Raw genomic sequence first — 20,209 nt, 5'->3', positions numbered from 1 at the left:
GTCATTTTCACTTGTTTGTTAAAACATACTCCATTCGTTTCAAAATGTTTTTCTCATTATTATTAGATACTCGTAAATTTAGTAGAAACGTATGTTATATTAATGTATATGATTTAATGTAAATAAGAAAAATGGAAGACATAATTGTGCACGCAAAACGCCAAAACTAAAGTGCCACAATTGGAGATCGGCTCAACTTGTTATTTGATTCCAATTAAAAATGAGGCTCTCAATTAATCACTTACTTTTAGATATTTGATTAGGTCGTGAGCTTATACCACCGATCACCAACTCTATTACAATAACTAAATTAATTAATAGCTCTAACAGGAATGTTATTTAAAATAAAGTCTTAAGTCTCATTAATTAAATGCTAAAGCCAAGATTGAACATTATATTCTAGTATATATTGATGTAGTCGTTATTAGATGTTATACATTGAGAAAGAGAGGAAGAAAAGGCAAAGGTGACGCGAAATCGATGGCAGAAAAGAGCTCAGTGAAGCTACATGGAATGTGGGCGAGTCCTTTTGCTATGAGGGCGAACCTCGCCCTTAAACTTAAAGGCATAGAGTATGAGTACATAGAGGAAGATCTAAAAAATAAGAGTAAATTGTTGTTGCAATATAACCCTGTGCATAAGAAAGTGCCTGTTCTTGTGCACAATGGTCTACCTGTTGCGGAGTCAACGATCATCCTCGAATACATTGATGAGACTTGGACCGATCCACCACATCTCCTCCCTAAGGATCCCTACGAAAGGGCCAAACTCCGCTTTTGGGCGGCCTATTTCCCACCAGTAAGTATCCTTTATTTAGAAAAACAATAACGAGTAAAAATATACGTAGTAAATGATTTTTGTAAGAAATTTAGAAAAATTTCAATGTCTGTAAAAAAAAAAAAAAAAAAAAAAAAAAAAAAAATTAATTTTAAGTGGGGTTTATTGGCCTCATAAAATCCAAGATTGAAATTATTTTAACTACAAAAACTAGAATAAGATTGTTATCATTATTATCACCGAATTGATGACTAGTATAGTATCAATACATAACTATATGTGTATAATACGAGCAGGTCTTCGACCTGATGCGCAAGTCCCTTATAACGGAAGGTGAAACACAACAAAGCACGCTAAATGAGTTGCTACAAAAATTGGATGTGGCCGAGGAAGGAATGAAGGATATATTCCCAAATGGGGTTCCATCATACTCACAAGATGTTAAGCCTGGATACTTAGATATAGTGTTCTACTCGCTTTTCGGAACCCATGAAGTTGCTACTGAATTCTTCGGTGTTAGGTTTTTAACACCGGAGAGGTATCCACTACTGGTGTCATGGATTGAGGCATTGAAAAAAGTTCCTGAAGTCCTAGAAGTCACACCACCAAAGGCTAAGATTATGGGGTTTTATCAGTACTATCGACAGAAGTTTGTACCACCAAAGGCGTAACAAATGGAACTTTAGTTTTGTATAAATCTTGATTTTCCGGATTGTAATGTAATTTTCTTGAATCTTTTGATTGTAAAACTGTTATTGTTATCAATGAGGTATGTTCTTTTCTGATTGGAATATAATAAGTTGTATTTAAAATTAAAACCAATTTTAGATATATATATCTACACCTTAATGATTGTTTCAACTTTTTAACGTGCGATTTACAGTGAAAGGATTACTAGGCAAGGTGTTTTAATTTAGATCTAATAATTTAGGCATGCCACTATGCCCACTAATTGAGATTAACTACCTCATAATATAATGTTGTAGGAATGCCATTATGCCTATGAGCAAAAATTCAGGGTATCCTGAATCGGAACCGAAACCTATAAGGAATTGTAGGTTTCAGAACCGGAACCTGTACAAGAGGTTTCAGAAGAGGTTCTGGTTCCGGGTAGTAAAATAGAGAACCTATTGCAACAGGTTGCGGTTGAGGTTCTCAATTTTTTGGAACCGAAACCTGTAGGGTACCCTGTAACCTAATAAAAGTGTTACTTAAGCCCAAATCATATATCAATTTAAGCCCAATTTTTACTTAATATAAATAAAAATAATTGTTATAACTATATGTATTAAATTTAGTAAACAACTATTTTTGGTTTGTTATATTTGCAAACTGTAAATTTATGACCCTACAATTTTTTTAAGAAAAATTGCAAAAAAGTACGAAATAGAAAAAGACAAGGTACCTTGAATCGGAACCGAAACCTGCAGGTTCCGGTTTCGGTCCCCAATTTTTAGGAACCTGTTCAACAGGTTCCAGTTCCGGTTTTCAGTTTTAGGAACCTGTTCAACAGGTTCCGGTTCTCAGTTTTAGGAACCTGTTACAACAGGTTCCGGTTCCAAGAAATTTAAAGGGTACCCTGTTATGCTCACCCCTAATTATGCCCACTAATTGAGATCAACAACCTTATAATGTAATTAATTTGGTTTAAAATTGATTATACTAAAACATATCAACAACCTCAAAATATAATTCATTTGGTTGAAAATCGATTTTAAGGTTTTAATCTCATGAGATCTAAGGGATATTGCTAAAAAAGGGTCTAAGCCGCACTTGTCAAGCTGTCATCAAGTTGAGAGAGTTTACTTTACAAATCCAAAAGGTTTACATCCCAAAGTCATATGACAATAAAAGGATAGGAGTTGCCCTTTATGCTTATAAAATTTTTGACACTCTCCTCTTTTATCAATTTGAGATATTCACTTGTATTGCTTGGAAAGATTACACTTCAACGACCAGATTATTACAAATCTAGCTTGTCAATCTTATTTAAGAAAAGAACTGAAAAGATTAACAAATCTAGTTAATACGGAGTAATATAATTTCGGTGAAAAAAAAATGGTGAAACATGCAAAGTTTGAAATTCTCAAGTTTGCTCTTCCGTTTAACGGAGTACATGTAGGGTTGCTTCGTAATGACAAAAACATAGGAGAGTATGTAAACCTTCCCCTTTTTTTTCGAAGATTGTTATATTGTCTTATATGATGTACTACGTTACAATTATAACTTTGACCACTGATATATTTGAATAGGTAATAATAAAAATTATTGAAATGTGATGATTTGAAATATTCACTATATATGACAAATTCGATAGGAAGTAATATTAAACAAGCATTACGTTTCATTATTTAATAGGACATACGGTTAGAGTAAGTTAAATGAACATTGTAAAAGTCAATTCAGTATAAATAATAGTAAAAGAAATAAATGTATGCTAGTATATATTGAGGGGGTAGTTAATAGATTTCAAAAAAAAAAAAAAATTGAATAGTTAACTGTGACAACTAAAGTGAGACAAATAAACTATATATCCCAAATTTTATGACATAAATCAATCAAATCAAGACGGCTTCGTGTTATTTGATACATGATTATGTCGTATGTGCTTAAGTCACAAATTGCCCAATATTTTATTTTATTTTTATTAAAGAGTCTAAAGTCTTGTAAAATGACTTAAATGAGGGCTAAAGCCAAGACTGAGCATTACGTAAATAATGTTATAACATAAATAAAAATGGGATATTAGTCATCATATGAAGATTGTAGTCATTATTAATAAGACATTACACATTGAGAAAGAGGGAAAAACCGGGCAAAGGTGATACATAAGCATGGCAGAAAAAAACTCAGTGAAGCTACATGGAATGTGGGAAGTCCTTTTGTTATGAGAGTCAAAATTGCTCTTAAATTTAAGGGCGTAAAGTACGAGTACATTGAGGAAGATCTACAAAACAAAAGTGAGTTGCTCTTACAATATAACTGTAGAAATGTGAACTACCAATAAACTTTGGCTTACCTTTCATTAGCACATAATCAAAGTATTTATAATACAATCAACTAGAGTTCCTATCCTATATCAAACTCTAGGAAAACCTAGATAAACTAGGAAAAGATAAATCCTAATATTATCCAAATAATCCTAAATCTATCTTAATAATAACCCTGTGCATAAGAAAATGCCTGTTCTTGTGCACAATGGTCTACCCATTGCGGAATCAACGATCATCCTCGAGTATATTGATTAGACTTGGACTGATCCTCCGCATCTCCTCCCTAAGGATCCTTACGACAGGGCCAAACTCCGTTTTTGGGCTGCCTATTTTCAGCCGGTAAGCACTTACCCTTTGTTCGTTGGATTTGGTTTAGTGATTTTTAAATTATAATGGGGTCAATTGATCTCACAAAGTCAGTTTGAGTATCCATTACTCATGTTCGTAGATATACACTTAAACTCTTTATAATATGGTTATTTCACCCAAGTGTTACAATATGATTAGAAATTAAATTATTATTAGGATTGAAATTGCTCTTTTACTTACATACAAAGCTATTGAAATTGTTCTTTCTACTTACAAAACTAACTCGTTTACAATAGTTATCTATATTTATTAACGAATTGATAATTAGTACTTATATAGTAACTATGTGATACGAGTAGGTATTCGACGTGATGCGCACGGCGCTTATAACAGAAGGTGAAACTCAACAAAGAGCGCTGAATGAGTTGCTACAAAAATTGAATGTGGTCGAAGAAGGAATGAAAAAGATATTCCCAAATGGTGTTGTTCCATCATACTCGCATGATGTGAAGCCTGGATACTTAGATATAGTGTTCTATTCGCGTTTCGGAACCCACGAAGTTGCAAGTGAAATCTTCGGTGTCAAGTTTTTAACACCGGAGAGGTACCCGCTGTTGATCTCGTCGATTAAGGCATTGAAACAAGTTCCTGAATTCCTAGAAGTCACTCCATCAAAGGCTAAGCTTTTGGAGTTTTATCAGTATTTTAGAGAGAATTTTGTAACACCAAAGGTGTAAATGGAGCTTTAGTATGCTACGGATCTTGATTTTCTGTACTGTATTGTATTCTTCGTGATTGTGCAATAGTTTTTGCTACCTTCAAGTGCTTTTTAATAAATTTGACTTAGTTATTGTATGATGTATACTCTATGTGTAATTGACATGGATTTAGATCACTTGAATTCATACCTCATACTTAGAATTCCTGAACCAAACATCAAAACAATTGTATGTATGGTAAGAGTTTATCTCATTCTAAATTATTACATATGGTAGTTAATAACATCCCTACCTTTTTTTTTAAAAAAAAAAGTATGACTAAGCTCTTATGAATAGTGTTGTGATTATTATACCTCTTAAAATGTTTATTTACATATTTACCCTTAATTATACATGTTTAATGTTTATGAATAGTGTTGAGACAATTGTGTCCTTTAAAGGTATATTTACATATTTACCTTTAAATATACTTGTTCTATTTTTATGAATAGTGTTTAGACAATTATGTCCCTTGAAATATTTATTTACTTATTTGCCCTCATAAATGTTAATTGTTTTTTTTTTAACTATTAGCAATAGTATACAAACATTTATACCCTAAAATATTTGTTTATTACATACATATTTTTTCTCATTAATATTACCAACAACAAAGTTGTGATATAATTCATAAGACCAAACTAAAAGAGCTCCCCAAATAAGGCTAACTATAATGCGCGCATCGCACATGTTAATCACCCTAATATAGGTAAAATTGTCAAAATACTTACAAATGTACAATCCCTATATATATGTTTATCAGTCAATTAAAGTATCATTTCTTCTACAATTTACTTTATATACAGTACATTAATTTGATTTCAATTCACGTCGTATATATTATACTCAAATTGCATTGTTAAAATAGTGAAAAGGTTGTCACAATCTGCATTTGGTAAGTCTTACAAGCTATTCTTAAGTCAAAAACTCACCTTAAATAAGTGTATTTAACATCGTCTTATCCTACTCCCTTGTTGATAACTAATTAATTTCTGTGCAAAATTTAAAGAAAAATAAGTTTAAACCTCTATTTTTTTTATCTGATCATCTTGAAAAAGAAGTAAATTTGATGTCAGTTTCTTGATCATAACATACTTTTTCTACCAGTCTACGACATTATATTATCAGCTTCATTAGACATTTCTAGAGAAGGTTTCTTGTGTAATAAAATAACTTAACTAATTCCAAATTGTAATTAATCTAGGTGTTAAGAGACTGACTTTATTTATATATATGTAATTCAAAGTCTTGCAATGTAAGGACATTGACAAGGCTAAAGCATTATATAAGTCTAGTCTTTCCTATAAGTTTTACCCAATCTTACATTTCCCAACCCAAGAGTACATCGCCCTTCATCCGAACGCTGCCCTCGTCTCTGGTCCAGGCAGCGAGGCCATGGGGGAAGAGAGATCGGTGCAGCTACACGGAATGTGGGCAAGCCCTTATGCACTTTGGGTGAAATATGCCCTTGAAGTTAAGGGCATAGAATTTGAATACAAAGAAGAGGATTTAGGAAATAAAAGTGAGCTACTATTGCAATACAATCCTGCCTATAAAAAAGTGCCTGTACTTGTGCATAATGGGCTACCAATTGCGGAGTCCATAATCATCCTTGAATACATTGATGAGACTTGGGCTGATCCCCCACATCTCTTGCCTAAGGATCCTTTTTTACGGGCCAAATATCGCTTTTGGGCCACCTACTTCCAATTGGTAAGAAAACTTCTCCCTATCTTGCTATTTTTTGTTTCATACGGCGTTACTAATGTACTTTCGTTGTTCATTGAATAATCACAATATTTTCCTTGTGCAGACGTGCAATTAATATAGCAATATAACTCTATTTTGTTCATAACTCTTTCGATCTCTTCCCTTGTCATGTCATGAAAAGTCTTATATATATGATGGGCTTCTTTTAGTGTATCATTAATATATTGTCGTTATTAGGCCTATTGGTAGTGTATTATCTCTCTCAGTTTCTCCTTCTTCAAAAATTGTGCATCACTCTTACATATCTATCAAAACAATCATGTGAAAATTAGAATTTTGAAAACTAACATTGTGGCAAATTTAATAAGATCTAGTTTAATTGATAGATTTTCTTCTATAATAGTGTAAAATTATAGTCATTTTTTCGTTAAATCATAATATCCAATCAAATAAGGTTTAATAAGATCAAATCACTTACTTAAATTCAAGTGAAAAGAATGTTTTCTTTTACAAAGATGTAGTCATAATATAGGATGTTATAAACTTAAAATTCCTCCTTAGAGGCTAACACAATGACTAAAAGTATACTTCCTGCGTTCCAATAATAATGCAACAAGGATGAAATTACATATCCTAAAGCATATTTTATATGTTAAATTTCTATAATTATATAAGAGTAAAAATTATAAAAAGCTGCTATTGTGAAAGGTATTTTATGAGACGAATCTAACAAGATTCCACATAACCATATTTTACTTAACGTAGGAATCACATTTTCTGGTCAAACAAGAGTAATGAATAGTGCAAAAGTCTAATTGTTACAATATTATTAGAACAAAGAAAGTATTTAATACCCTGAACCCTAGGATTGAGTCCATTGTACATATAAATCTCAATTTACATTTCTAAGAATGTGTACCGTGTACGTGTGATACAATGTTGGCGCGCCACAGGTCTTTCAGACGATGCAGAAAACATTGTTGACAGAAGGTGAAGCACATGAAGATGTCAAAAAGGAGCTGCTAAAGAAGCTAGATGTGGTTGAACAAGAATCATTGAGGTGTTCCAAAATGGTTTACCATCTTTCAAAGATGTGAAACCTGACTACTTAGATATAATGATATATTCCATACTTGGAACATCTAAAGTATTGGAAGAATTCTTCAACACTGAGCTTATGACTGCTCAAAGGTACCCCCTATTGTTCTCATGGGTCGAGGCGATTGATGAAAATTTTGAAGTGAAAGAAGTAAGACCATCCAAGACTAAGCTTCTTGAATTTCTTAAAGCTATGCATCAGAAACATTTTCCGGCATAGTACTAAAAGCTTAATTAGGTTGTCACTGGTTGTTATAAATATTAATATCCATCTATATCCTTGAATAAAATGTATCCTTATAATTAATAAATGTTCATGCAGTACGCCCTCAAAATTAAGGCCATAGAGCCAAGCGGCCAAACCTTGCTGAATCTCTGACCATTTTCGAGTTAGTCGAATATGTTGACAAGGCCGGTCTGGCCAACCCCTACACATGCCAGTATTACAAGGCTTCTTCCCAAGGACCCATGGACTAGCTAGAATGCTAGATGGCTAACAAGTAGTCTAGTGAGGCCTTGTTTACTTCACCTACCCATGAACTAGCTAGAATGCTAGATGGCTAACAAGTAGCTTAGCGAGACCCTGTTCACTTCACCTTATTACAGGGCCTAAATGTTACTTAGATTTTTATTATCTTTTATTGTATGAGAAAAAGTAATTCTGTTGCCGGGAATTGAACCCGGGTCTCCTGGGTGAAAGCCAGATATCCTAACTGCTGGACGACAACGGATTATTAAATTGGGTTTTAGGAGTAGATTAGTAGTTCATTTAATTATGGGCTAACTTTATTGAATTTTTGGGATATTAACACTCCAAATTTCAAAGTACATAGGCCCAATTCAACTTTGAACTCAAAAACCTAGAGGTTTTAATTTTTGACGTGTGATATGTTATTCATATAATACAAAATTTGATCAGACTCATATCACTTGACTTGATGCACCATAGTGACAAATATCTTAACTAAAAGAATGTCAGACTCAATTAGGCCCAATCTAAATGATCCGTTTTCAACCTTTAATTTTGAGGGAATAGTATTAGGTGTGTTAATTCGGGTAAACAGTTTGGATTTGGGTTGGGTTTATCAGTTTTGGGTTATAACGGGTCGGTTTATAACGGGTTGAAATGATTAGCGGGTCGGTTTGGCTCGGTTTTGAAAATCATCGGGTCAGTTCGCTTCGGGGTTTTTTTTTTATTGCAGATTCTATTCGGGTCGGGTCCTAATCAGGTCAGGTTATAGTTGGTTCAGGTCATAATCAGTTTGGGTTGAATCGGGTCAGCTTGAAAACGGGTTTAGTCGGTTTAAAGTGGGTTTCGGTTCAAAACAGTTTGGGTTCTAATCATGTCGGGTTGTAATCGATTTGGGTCATAATCAGTTTGGGTTAAACTGGTTCGCTTTGAAAATGGGTTTCGATTCAAAGACAGATTGAGTGAAATCGAGGGTCCGGTCATTATCAGTTCAGGTCATAATCAGTTTGGATTGAACTTGGTCGGTTTGAAAATGGGTTTACCCAGTTTTAGTCCAAATCATATTGGGTTAAAATCGAGTCGGATCATTATCGAGTCAAGTTAGTCAGATAATGGGTAGGGACGAGTCATGTTATAATCAAGTTAAGTCATAAATAAGTTAGGTTTATCGAGTAGTGGGTTGAAATGGATCAAATCATAAACATATTGGGTTACGGGTTGTAAACGACTCAGTCATAACGGGTTACCGATCGTAAACGGTTAGGTCTCAACGGGTTACGGGTCATAAACAGTTCGGTGTCAATTGGTTACGGGTTGGAAACAGTTCGGTCACAACGAGTTACGGGTTGGACTAGTTCAGGTTTATCGGATTTTTGTCGGGTTTAAACGGTTTTCGGTTTAAAATGGGTCGGGTTATTATCGGGTTCAGACGTAATCGGTTCGGGTTGTTTTCGGTTTCGGGTTGTAACGGTTTGGCTTGATAACGAGTCGGGTTAGTAACGGTTCGCACAAATTCGGTTCAGTTCAGTTTCAGGTTAGAAAAAATTGGTCGGGTCGGTTTTCGGTTTCCAAAAAACGAGTTTTTAATGGTTTAATTCCTTTTCGAATTGGTTTGAAATAGTCGGGTTTAACGATTCGGGTCAGAAACTGACCGCTCTAAATAAAACTATAGAAATTTCTATGTATGTAGGCTCAATCATTGAAATGATAACATACAAACTACAACATTACTTAAGGGGATACATTTAATCAATATTGCAAATGAGCATTACAAGAAAACACAGGATTACCAATGACTTGCTTTCAACAGCCATGTTAAACAGTCGGAAAATACAGTGTAATCACCTCTAAGCCTTTGGTGGGAGGTTCTTCTGCCGCATAACATGAAGAAGCTCAATGAGCTCAGGTTTTGATGGTGTCGCGTCCTTAATTTCAGGAACTTCACTCAATGCCTTGGTCCAACTCACCAAAAGCGGGTACCTTTCAGGAGTGAACTGCTTATAGTCAAGGAACTCTTCGACAACGTCAAGAGTTCCTAAGTGGGAATACAACACTATATCCAAGTATCCAGGTTTCACATCTTGGAAAGATGGACAGCCATATGGATATAACTCGGCCTTGATAAATTCTTCAGCAGTATCCAACTTCTTCCAGTACTCGTTCATTGTGTCCTCTGTTGGTTTACCCTGTACTTTTGTTATTAACCCTTTACCCAATATCTCTGTTGCCTGCCCAAATCAATGAAACCGTGCTTAGGTTGTCGACGGTAATCATCAGTTATCTAGCTGACACTTTCTTTGTCCAGAATTAATTAGTCAGTCAATCTATCAATAACAAGTGTCGCGTTTTTTCAATTATATGCCTGTTACAATTTTTTAGAATGTGAGTTTTTTTAACATTCTTAAATTATGTGTAGTACTCCGTACATGTTACCTCCTTAATACAGAGCATTGTTGGATAAGTCTCAATTCATTACACATCTAATTTCATAACATTTTATTAGACTACTTAATTTTGCATATGCTTATGCAAGTAGTTGAACTTGTATATTGGCCTGGCAAACATATAATCAATCACAATTAATTCAAGTATATATTACTTGTATATTGGCCTGGCAAACATATAATCAATTAATTAATTTCAAGTATATATTAAATTACTTGTATATTGGCCGAACAAACATATAATCAACCAATTAATTTTAAGGATATATTCTGAAACAGAAAGAGCAGTATATTATTCATGAACGTACCATTAAGTAGTAAAAACAAGCAAAACTAACAAAAGATCGTAGCGGAAGGGGCTAACCTGGTGTATGATTGCGGCCCAAAAGCGATGTTTAGCCCTAAGGTAGGGATCCTTAGGGAGGTAATGCGGGGGATGAACCCAAGTCTCATCAATATACTCGAGGATGATTGTTGATTCCGCAATGGGTAGCCCATTGTGCACAAGAACAGGCACTCTCTTGTGCACAGGGTTATACTGCAACAGCAACTCACTTTTGTTTTGTAAATCTTCCTCTATGTACTCAAACTCTATGCCCTTAATATTAAGGGCAAGTTTGGCTTTCAAAACACAAGGACTTGCCCACGTTCCATGTAATTTTACTGTGCTCTCTTCCCCCATGCCTATCTTGCCGAATAATATTGTATGCGCTGTTCTCTATCACTTTAAAGTGAAGTATATATACTCAGTAGTAAACTTCACTTCCGCTTATAATTAACGTAGTCAACTTTGTGTAGCGCATTATTATACTCCGATGAGTCCGATATTATTTAATGTGATCCACTTATAATCAATGTATCTTTCTTTCAAAAAAAAAAACAAAAAAATATTTAATGTGATCCATATCAGCCATACAAGTTGCCGGTGTTCTTTTACAAATGTCAAAAATTTGAGTCTGTTTCCAATAATACCTACATTTTCCTAACTCTTACTCTCTTTTCTTTTTCATCTTTTAAGTTCTACTCACTTTTATTTTATTCTTTTTATGACACTTTTTTTATTCATTTTTTTATCATTTACAACACTAATCACATATATGATTCTTATTTTTACTTTTTCTTGGTTTGCATAGCTATAGTAACTAATTAACATTTAGCAAAACAGAGGTACTCGCTCCGCCTTTTTCTTTTTTTTTTTTTAAAGTGCTCCACTTTTCAAAAATGACCGTTATTTTAAAGTGTACTATTATCAAACTTAGAAACCCTACTCACATTATATATATTACTACATATTTCTTTCTCTTCTTTTTGACTCCAACATCATTTTATAATATTTCTCACTCTTATATTATACCTAGTACAGTGGTCCTCATTTATATTTTTTTCTCTTACTTTTTCAAATTTTTTATTCCTAGCTATACCCATTTATATACTCCGTACTCCGTATTATTTTACTCTTTTACCTAAAATTCCGCGCACATCCAAATAGGAAACTTAAAAAAAAAATGTAGTAATTTTTATTTTTATTTAACATAATTATTTTTCCTTAATTCATCTATATTTTCACTTTTTTCTTATAATAAAGTACCTCTACATTTCTACAAATTTTGAACTTGTTTATTTTGAACTTTCAACCAGATTATGCATGAGCTCATTAATGACATCTTGACATCTCTCATCCCTATTAGGCTATTACGGTATTACCCATAATCCCATAAAATATCACATTCAACTCTATCATTGACGTATACTTTGTGGATTGTGACTAGGGACTATATTTATTTTGTCTCGCTAATATAATGTGTCTAATTTTATTATGTTGTCTAAAATAAATTGGGTAGAATAGAACTCTAGCCTACGTTCAACTCTATCACTTTAATTTTATTTTCATACATACTAGCTACTTACTTAGGTCATGTTCTTCGGACCTTAAAAAATAAGTTGAGTTCTTGTAAAATTGATTTATGCTAAATACAAATAAGTTAAGTCCAACAAAAATATAGTAAAGTAAAAAATGCACCTCAAATAACATTACATGTGAGGTACTCTACATGTAATATTCAGTACTCACCACTTCATTAGTTAATCAAGAGTCTAGTAAACTTTATTACAAACATTCAATTGTTGATTACAGTACTAAAATTAAGGACACGTAATTTATTTTACAAGCTCATGTACTTAATTAATTCCTTCACAATAGTTTTAAATCAATTACGCCTTTGTTTGGAGGTAACTCCGTCGCATGGCATGAAGAAGCTCAATGACCTTAACCTTTGGAGGCGTTACCTCTTTAACATCAGGAACCTCTTTCAGTGCCTTTATCCAAGATGCCAAGAACGGGTACCTTTCTGCATTGAAAGGCCTAAATCCAAAGAACTCTTCCGCAACATCAGAGCTTCCTAACAGGGAATACAACACTATGTCCAAGTATCCGGGTTTCGCATCCTCGAAAGATGGACAGCCATTAGGGAATAATTCAGCCTTGATTAATTCTTCAGCCATGTCCATCTTGTTCCGGTACTCATTCGTCATTTCATCTGATGGTTTACCTTCTGTTATCAGTGCTTTACCCAATATCTCCGCTACCTGCAATTTTCATCATGTACTGTGACTTTTAGTTACCTTATGTTGTCACCTTGTGACAACTTCTCGTAATTAAGGATATGACATGAATTAACTAAAAAAAAAAGAAAAAAAAAATTATGTGGTCTCTCACGTTGAAGAATTGGAGAGATTGAGTCAAATTCACTTTATTAACTTGGTGAATTACTCCTATCAGCAATTAGTTCTAGGATCGATCAATCGAACCTCCTAGACTTACAAGCAAGTGATCTAATTTTCATGTATCAACAAATTTAGCCCAAACCTTAACTATAAGTAAAATTGATCATATAAATTAAAGTTTGATATATAGCATATATGTTCGTTGATATTGTGTATGAAACTAGAGAGTTACAAATTGTTTTTATTAATACTATAACACAACAACGTTTAAGTAAAGATCAAAGAGTGATGTGCTAACCTGTTGTAAATACGTGGCCCAAAATCGATGTTTGGACCTTAGGTAAGGATCCTTAGGAAGGAGATAAGGAGGTTCATCCCAAGCCTCATCAATATATTCGATGATGATCATTGACTCCGTAACGGGTAGACCATTGTGCACAAGAACAGGGACTTTCTTATGCACGGGGTTATACTGTAAGAGCAACTCACTTTTGTTTTGTAAATCTTCCTCTATATACTCATACTCTACTCCCTTAATTTTAAGGGCAAGCTTGGCTCTCAAAGCAAAAGGACTTGCCCACATTCCATGTAGCTTTACTGAGCTCTCTTCCGCCATCGATTTCGCGTGACTTTTGCCTGGTGTGATCTTCCTCTCTTTCTCAAGGTATGTACAACATCTAATTATGACTGAATCTTTATATAATGTTCATCTAGGATTTAGCCTTTAATTAACAAGACTTAACTTTAACAACCAAAAAACAAAAGGTTAACATCATCATTAGATAAAAGTCGAAATATTAGCTAAAGCTTGACTATGGTCAACTTTGTACAACAATAATACTCCAATCAGGACACTCCACTTAAAAAAAAAAATTGCAAGAGCAAGTGGTGGTGTCTAGACCTGTTCAACGGGATATGCCGGGCTATATATGAAATGGGTCGAGCCGGACCGAATCAAGCCTAATTCAAAATGGGCCGAGCTTGTCCATAGGTCATTAAGCCCGGTCCAACCCAGCCCGGTCCAACCCAGCCCATTCAAAATATATAAACAAACTACAACAACCATGTAGTAAACACAATATAAGAGAATTATAAAGGGCTTTAGCCAACAAGTTAAAAGTAGAGAACTGAGCAATGTTTTTGACACTAATTTGTTACAATCAAGTAACTAAGCAATGTTCTTGACACAAATTAGACACTTAAACTTATGAAACTCGAACCTGCTCTGCATATATTATAATTGTTCCAAGTCTGCTAGCTGCTCCACATATCTTTCCAAGTCTTGTAAAGTTGTGAGTGCTCCAACTCGTCATTGAAATAACATGTGGAAGTCATATGTAACAAAATCTAAAGCTGATGAAAAACATTTGCCACCACCTGACATATCTTCACCCAACAACAACTTTGCAAACCTTTCTTTCATCAATTCAATATCTGAACGAAACAAAGCCAAATTAAATTATTCAAAATTTAACAACATTTTAAACCATAATTTTCCACCAAAAAACAGGAAGAAAAAATGTCTGACAAATCTAACAGTGGAAGTCATTTTACAGCACATTAACTACAAAAACAACCCCAATAATCTAACAGTGGAAGTCATAATCGTGCTTTGATAAGAATTGACACTAACCAAAATAAGAAATTCACTGTAATTATACTGAAACTTCAGTCTGAACAAATGTGTTTACCAATTTTATAAATAGCAGGAATTAATTTGTAACACTTAGAAGATGAAAATTATGTAATTAAACAGCAGAAAATGCATGTAGGCTCAGAGCCCCTGATTTTGAGATAAGTCAGCCATCTTTGAAGTTTAAATTATGAGATAATTCAGCCCCTGATCACATGGCACATCAGAAGACAATATCAGACCAAGATATATTTCAAAACTCTGAGTCACTTAACATCAAGGCAATAGGATCAGAGTCTTTTATAATCATTAAGCAGAATTGCAAACATAATTACCAAAAGCAATAAAATTTATACCAAGAAACACAGCAAGATTCTAATAATAAGAGTAGAAAAATCAAAACAATTATCTAGTATAGGAAACTATCATCAACCTCATCATCATCATCAACGACCTCATCATCATCCGAGCTAGAATCACGATCAAAATTTGAAGAGATGTTATATTCATCACGGCGTCAATCTTGAACACAAACTAGGGCTTGAACCGTTGAGGGTTTCAATGAGCAACGATTAGGAGATATAGTTTTCCCCCCTACACTAAAGCCGACTCAGAAGCCACCGTACTAACCGGAATCGTTAGAAGATCTCGTGCCAATATTGCAAGCCTCATAAGAGTTGCCCAATTTCAGCCCTTTTTAACTTAGACCCAACCCTTTAAAAGCCCATTATTCAATAACCCTTTAAAAGCATGCCCCATTTAAATATTGGATGGATAAAACCCTTTTATAAAAGGGTTGGGTCAAGGCTTTAAATGGGCCCCTAACCCATTGAACAGGTCTAGTGGTGTCATATGAATATTCATGGAAACTGGAAAGCAATCAATCTACGGAGTATTAATTAAATTACACTATTAATATTAATTACTACAATTTTTTTAAAACTGTATATTTCCAGTAAAAATAGACAATTACTAGATTTAAGCCCATGCGATGCACGGGTTTCTTAGTAGTTAAATTTAACATTTAATATTCAATTGTAATAACAAAATATTAATACATAATATTACTATTTTTTTAATCTTATACAATTAAGGTTAACGCATATTTAAACGTGGTATATCTTGTAAATTGTTTATTTAAACAACAATGCAAACCAATTCTTAAAAAAATTGAAAGAAAATAAAATATGTGAAACTATATGTATTTGTTTAACCAACTTTTTTCAAATTGTAAACACGGTAAAAATATAATCTTGCAGGCTTTCATCATTTTTTGTAAATCAATCGTTGATCGTGTCAGTTGATAAGTTGCATAATAAAACCCGCTCTCTTGCAAAATTAACATCCTTGATATGACTGAACTGACTTCTTAATTATGATCATCGTTCATCGCGTGAGACATTAGATGAGTTTATATAGGATTTAAAAAATACTAGATTTAAAATGGTGATAAATTTTACTGTTAGATATGATAAATTTTGTTAACGTATATCTTAATGTTTTAGATGAATAATTGATAAATGATGAACAAATTTTTTTATTAGAAAAAGAAAAAGAATATATTTTTAATTTAAATGATTTTTTCCTTATTTTTTATATCTAATCAAAAACTAATACTTTTTTTTTTAGAGAAAATTGATATTTTTTTTAATTGAACGTGATTTCATTTTTTTATTAGTATTTTTTACAAAATATTTTTTAATAATCACTTGTCATATTTTCATTATTTTTTTATAAAACCCAATTTTTTTCAATATCAATTAAATGTAAATTTCATTTTTTTAAGTTTAATAGTATTTTTTTTTATATACGAAATAAAATAAATTGTTTCTTTTCTCTTAGATAAAATTTTCAATTCATAATAAATTTAAACATTTAATTTTAATCTTACGTGGCTCTTTAAAATAATAATCCTATGTGCATAACCCTACACGTAACGCTCTAAAAATACTAATCCTACATGGCGCTCTAATAATTTTTAAAAAATTAAAATTCTATGTGGTTCTCTAAAATCTTGGGAAAAAACTCCCCTTTATATATAAAAATATTAGATTGGTTCACCTCGGTGCATATTGTTTAGTACACATTCAAAAAATAAACTTAAAAACTAAATTCGACAAAAATCATTATACATGAACTAAATTCGATAAAAATCATTAAACATGAACCTTTAAAAAAAGCATATATTGAGTTTGGTCCACAAACAATGTTAAGGAGATTCAATACTAAAATCAATTGATGATAGTAAAAGTAATCCTCTACCTTATAAAGTGGAATTATTTCTTCTTTTTTTCCAACGTGGGATGGATACTCAAAAGTGGGTTTACAATAGGTTTGGTTTTAACATAGGTCAAGTTGAATCTAATAAGACCTCAAATGACTGTAAATTATCTTTGCAAAAAAAATTTGAAGAAAAAATATTGTATATAGTAAAAGTATAAATTTAAAAGTGTTTCATCTAAAAAAACAAAAGAAATATTTTTCAATCTCCCCTCCTAAAAGTGAACGTGGTAACATGAATGGTCCCTCCTTTTAAAATTTTCCTCTATAATTAGCTATGAATCTATCTATACTTAGTATTTAAAAACACAAATTAAATCATCATGTCACATATAAATTTGTTTTTTTCAACAATGTCACATGTCACCTCATTTAACCTTTTTTTAAATCCCCTTTCTAATATTAAAAATAAAATTAAAAAATAAAATTAAAAAAAAAACCTAGCCTTAATTTAATACATGTATGAATGTTGTTTAGTTTATTTTTTCCCCAACTTAATACAAAGTATCTTCTTCAAGTACATTCAATTTTCACCCCTTGATCTTCTCCTTTATAAACTATTTATTTTCCAATAAAAACATATTATAAAATAAAATTTATATATATATATATATATATATATATTTTAAGGAGAATAAAATTTATATTGTATACCTATAAACAACTTGTGCATTACACGGGACAGAAGACTAGTTAAAACATAAAAAGTCTCTCCATCCTTAGAAAATGAACCTTACAATATTTTTAATATCTAGAGTAAGTTGAGTTCACATATAATTAAGTAATTGGACATCCAACTTACTTGAAACTTCATTATTAAGTCATGCGTCTCCTACCCTACTACGAAGTATGTTTCAACACTTTTAACTTTTTTAATTAATCAAGAGTCTAGCTAGAAAAACTTTATTACAAACATTCAGTTATCGATTACAATACTAAAATTAAGGACATGACTTACTCCGTATTGTACAAGCTCATTGCTCATTTACTTAATTCCTTAAGCTTAAATCACAATAGTTCAATTACGCCTTTGTTTGGAGGTTACTCTGGCGCCTGGCGTGAAGAAGCTCAATGACCTTAGCCTTTGGAGGCGTTACTTCTTTAACATCAGGAAGCTCTTTGAGTGCCTTTATCCAAGATGCCAAAAATGGGTACCTTTCTTCAGTGAAAGGACTAAACCCAAAGAGCTCTTCCGCAATATAATCAAAGCTTCCTAATAGGGAGTACAACACTATGTCCAAGTATCCGGGTTTCGCATCCTCGAAAGATGGACAGCCATTAGGGAATAACTCAGCCTTGATTAATTCTTCAGCCATGTCCATCTTGTTCCGGTACTCGTTCGTCATGTCTTCTGATGGTTTGCCTTCTTTTTGCAGCACTTTGCCCAGTTCCTCTGCCACCTGCACATACCATATCATAGTACTCCCTTTATCTAAATCATATCAGCTGTCTCGTAATTAAGGATATGACATGAATTTATTAACAGAATATGCATTGACTCAACATATTGAAGAATAGGAACGATTGAGAAAAATCAATTTGCTTGGTGAATTACTCCTATCAACAATTAGTTTTAGGATTGAATGAACCTCCTAGACTTACAAGTGATCCAATTCTCATTCATCAACAAATTCAACCCAAACCTTAACTATTACCGTATGTTTGGATAAATAAAGGGGAGGGAAAAGAAGGGGAGGGAGGAGAAGAGGAGAGGAGAGAAAGGGAGGGGAGTGAAGAATGGTGAGTTTTCCTTCCAAATCTCTCCATTCTTAGAGGGATTACTTTCCTACAATTTAATCCCTCCATTTCTCTCCCCTCCAATTCTCTTCCTTCCTCATTTGTTATCCAAATGAAAGATATCTCATCTCTCCATTTCCCTTCCCTTCCCTTTCCTTCATTTTCTTCAATCCAAACACATTGTTAATGAAATTGAACATATAATTTTATAAGTTTGATATATGTTCCTTGATATCTTTTTATAAACTAGAGAGTTACAAATTGTTTTCATTGATACAAGCTAAGAAAACAAGTTGAGGTAAAGATCAAAGAGTAGTGATCGATGAGTTAACCTGTTGTAAATACGCGGCCCAAAATCGATGTTTGGCCCTAAGGTAAGGATCCTTAGGCAGGAGATGCGGGGGATCGGTCCAAGTCTCATCAATATACTCGAGGATGATCGTTGACTCTGCAATGGGTAGACCATTGTGCACAAGAACAGGCACTTTCTTGTGCACAGGGTTATATTGCAACAGCAACTCACTCTTATTTTGTAGATCTTCTTCTATGTACTCGTAGTTTACTCCCTTAAATTTAAGGGCAAGTTGGACTCTCATAACATAAGGACTTGCCCACATTCCATGTAGCTTCACTGAGCTCTTTTCCGCCATTGATTTCGTGTCTCTTTTGCCCGGTCTTCCTCTCTTTCTCAATGTAAAACATCTAATAAGAACTAAAACTTTATATAATGTATGTTCAGTCTTGGATTTAGCTTTTAATTAACAAGCGAAGACTTAGAAATTAAAATATAGTCAACTTTGTACAACAATAATAGTATAATACTCCAATCAGAACACTCCACTTAAAAAGATTTGCAAGAGCAGTAGTTGGGGGTGTAATTGAATATTCATAAAAAGCAATCAATCTATCAGTTGTTACTTAACACTATTAACATTACTTGTTGACTATTATTCTTTTTAAACCGAGGGAGTGGTATACTGGTAACGTGGTATATTTCCTTAAAAAAAAGGCAATTATTGGCTCACCTCAGTGCATATTTGTTGAGTTAATGAGCAAACTCACGTGTGAGTGGAAGTATTGTTCCATATTAATCAAGTGAAGGTAAAGTGAGTATTGAGATATGTATCCCACATTTAAAAAAAGAGAAAATTTATTCTCTTAGGACATTGAAACCTTCTTAGATTTATAAAATTCGTGGCGAGTACAGCCTAGCCCCGTTTAACAATATAAATCATCAATAATATCATAATCAAAACATATTAAAAAAAAAGAATTAT

The 20,209-nt window shown here is 33.0% G+C and overlaps 4 protein-coding genes, 1 non-coding gene and 2 pseudogenes across 5 annotated transcripts; 3 read left to right on the top strand and 4 right to left on the bottom strand.

Annotated features, from left to right (window-relative positions):
* The first annotated feature begins 385 nt into the window (after window positions 1-385).
* On the top strand, window positions 386-1,599 carry LOC110726238 (glutathione S-transferase U10-like). The gene is made up of 2 exons (XM_021905697.1): window positions 386-798; window positions 1,074-1,599. The coding sequence occupies exons 1-2, from the start codon at window positions 481-483 to the stop codon at window positions 1,446-1,448; spliced, it is 693 nt and encodes a 230-aa protein (XP_021761389.1). The 5' UTR covers window positions 386-480; the 3' UTR covers window positions 1,449-1,599.
* Window positions 1,600-3,574: 1,975 nt separating this feature from the next.
* On the top strand, window positions 3,575-5,081 carry LOC110726237 (annotated as a pseudogene).
* Window positions 5,082-6,116: 1,035 nt separating this feature from the next.
* On the top strand, window positions 6,117-7,956 carry LOC110726462 (annotated as a pseudogene).
* Window positions 7,957-8,304: 348 nt separating this feature from the next.
* TRNAE-UUC lies at window positions 8,305-8,376 on the bottom strand. Its single transcript has one exon. It is a non-coding gene; the product is annotated as a tRNA-Glu (tRNA).
* Window positions 8,377-9,801: 1,425 nt separating this feature from the next.
* LOC110726459 (glutathione S-transferase U9-like) lies at window positions 9,802-12,118 on the bottom strand. The gene is made up of 2 exons (XM_021905937.1): window positions 10,923-12,118; window positions 9,802-10,342 (listed from the first exon to the last, which is right to left on the bottom strand). Exons 1-2 carry the CDS (start codon window positions 11,238-11,240, stop codon window positions 9,962-9,964), a joined length of 699 nt encoding a protein of 232 aa, XP_021761629.1. The 5' UTR covers window positions 11,241-12,118; the 3' UTR covers window positions 9,802-9,961.
* A 422-nt stretch (window positions 12,119-12,540) lies between these two features.
* LOC110726461 (glutathione S-transferase U9-like) lies at window positions 12,541-14,074 on the bottom strand. Its single transcript, XM_021905940.1, has 2 exons — window positions 13,581-14,074; window positions 12,541-13,144 (listed from the first exon to the last, which is right to left on the bottom strand). The coding sequence occupies exons 1-2, from the start codon at window positions 13,896-13,898 to the stop codon at window positions 12,770-12,772; spliced, it is 693 nt and encodes a 230-aa protein (XP_021761632.1). The 5' UTR covers window positions 13,899-14,074; the 3' UTR covers window positions 12,541-12,769.
* A 3,751-nt stretch (window positions 14,075-17,825) lies between these two features.
* On the bottom strand, window positions 17,826-19,693 carry LOC110726460 (glutathione S-transferase U10-like). Its single transcript, XM_021905939.1, has 2 exons — window positions 19,265-19,693; window positions 17,826-18,595 (listed from the first exon to the last, which is right to left on the bottom strand). Exons 1-2 carry the CDS (start codon window positions 19,580-19,582, stop codon window positions 18,218-18,220), a joined length of 696 nt encoding a protein of 231 aa, XP_021761631.1. The 5' UTR covers window positions 19,583-19,693; the 3' UTR covers window positions 17,826-18,217.
* Between the last annotated feature and the right edge of the window lie 516 nt (window positions 19,694-20,209).

Source organism: Chenopodium quinoa, unplaced genomic scaffold (genome assembly GCF_001683475.1).
Source record: "Chenopodium quinoa cultivar QQ74 unplaced genomic scaffold, ASM168347v1, whole genome shotgun sequence".
Classification (NCBI taxonomy): domain Eukaryota; kingdom Viridiplantae; phylum Streptophyta; class Magnoliopsida; order Caryophyllales; family Amaranthaceae; genus Chenopodium; species Chenopodium quinoa.
The sequence above is the reverse complement of the archived record's forward strand: the minus strand, read 5'-3'. Positions and strand labels throughout refer to the sequence as shown.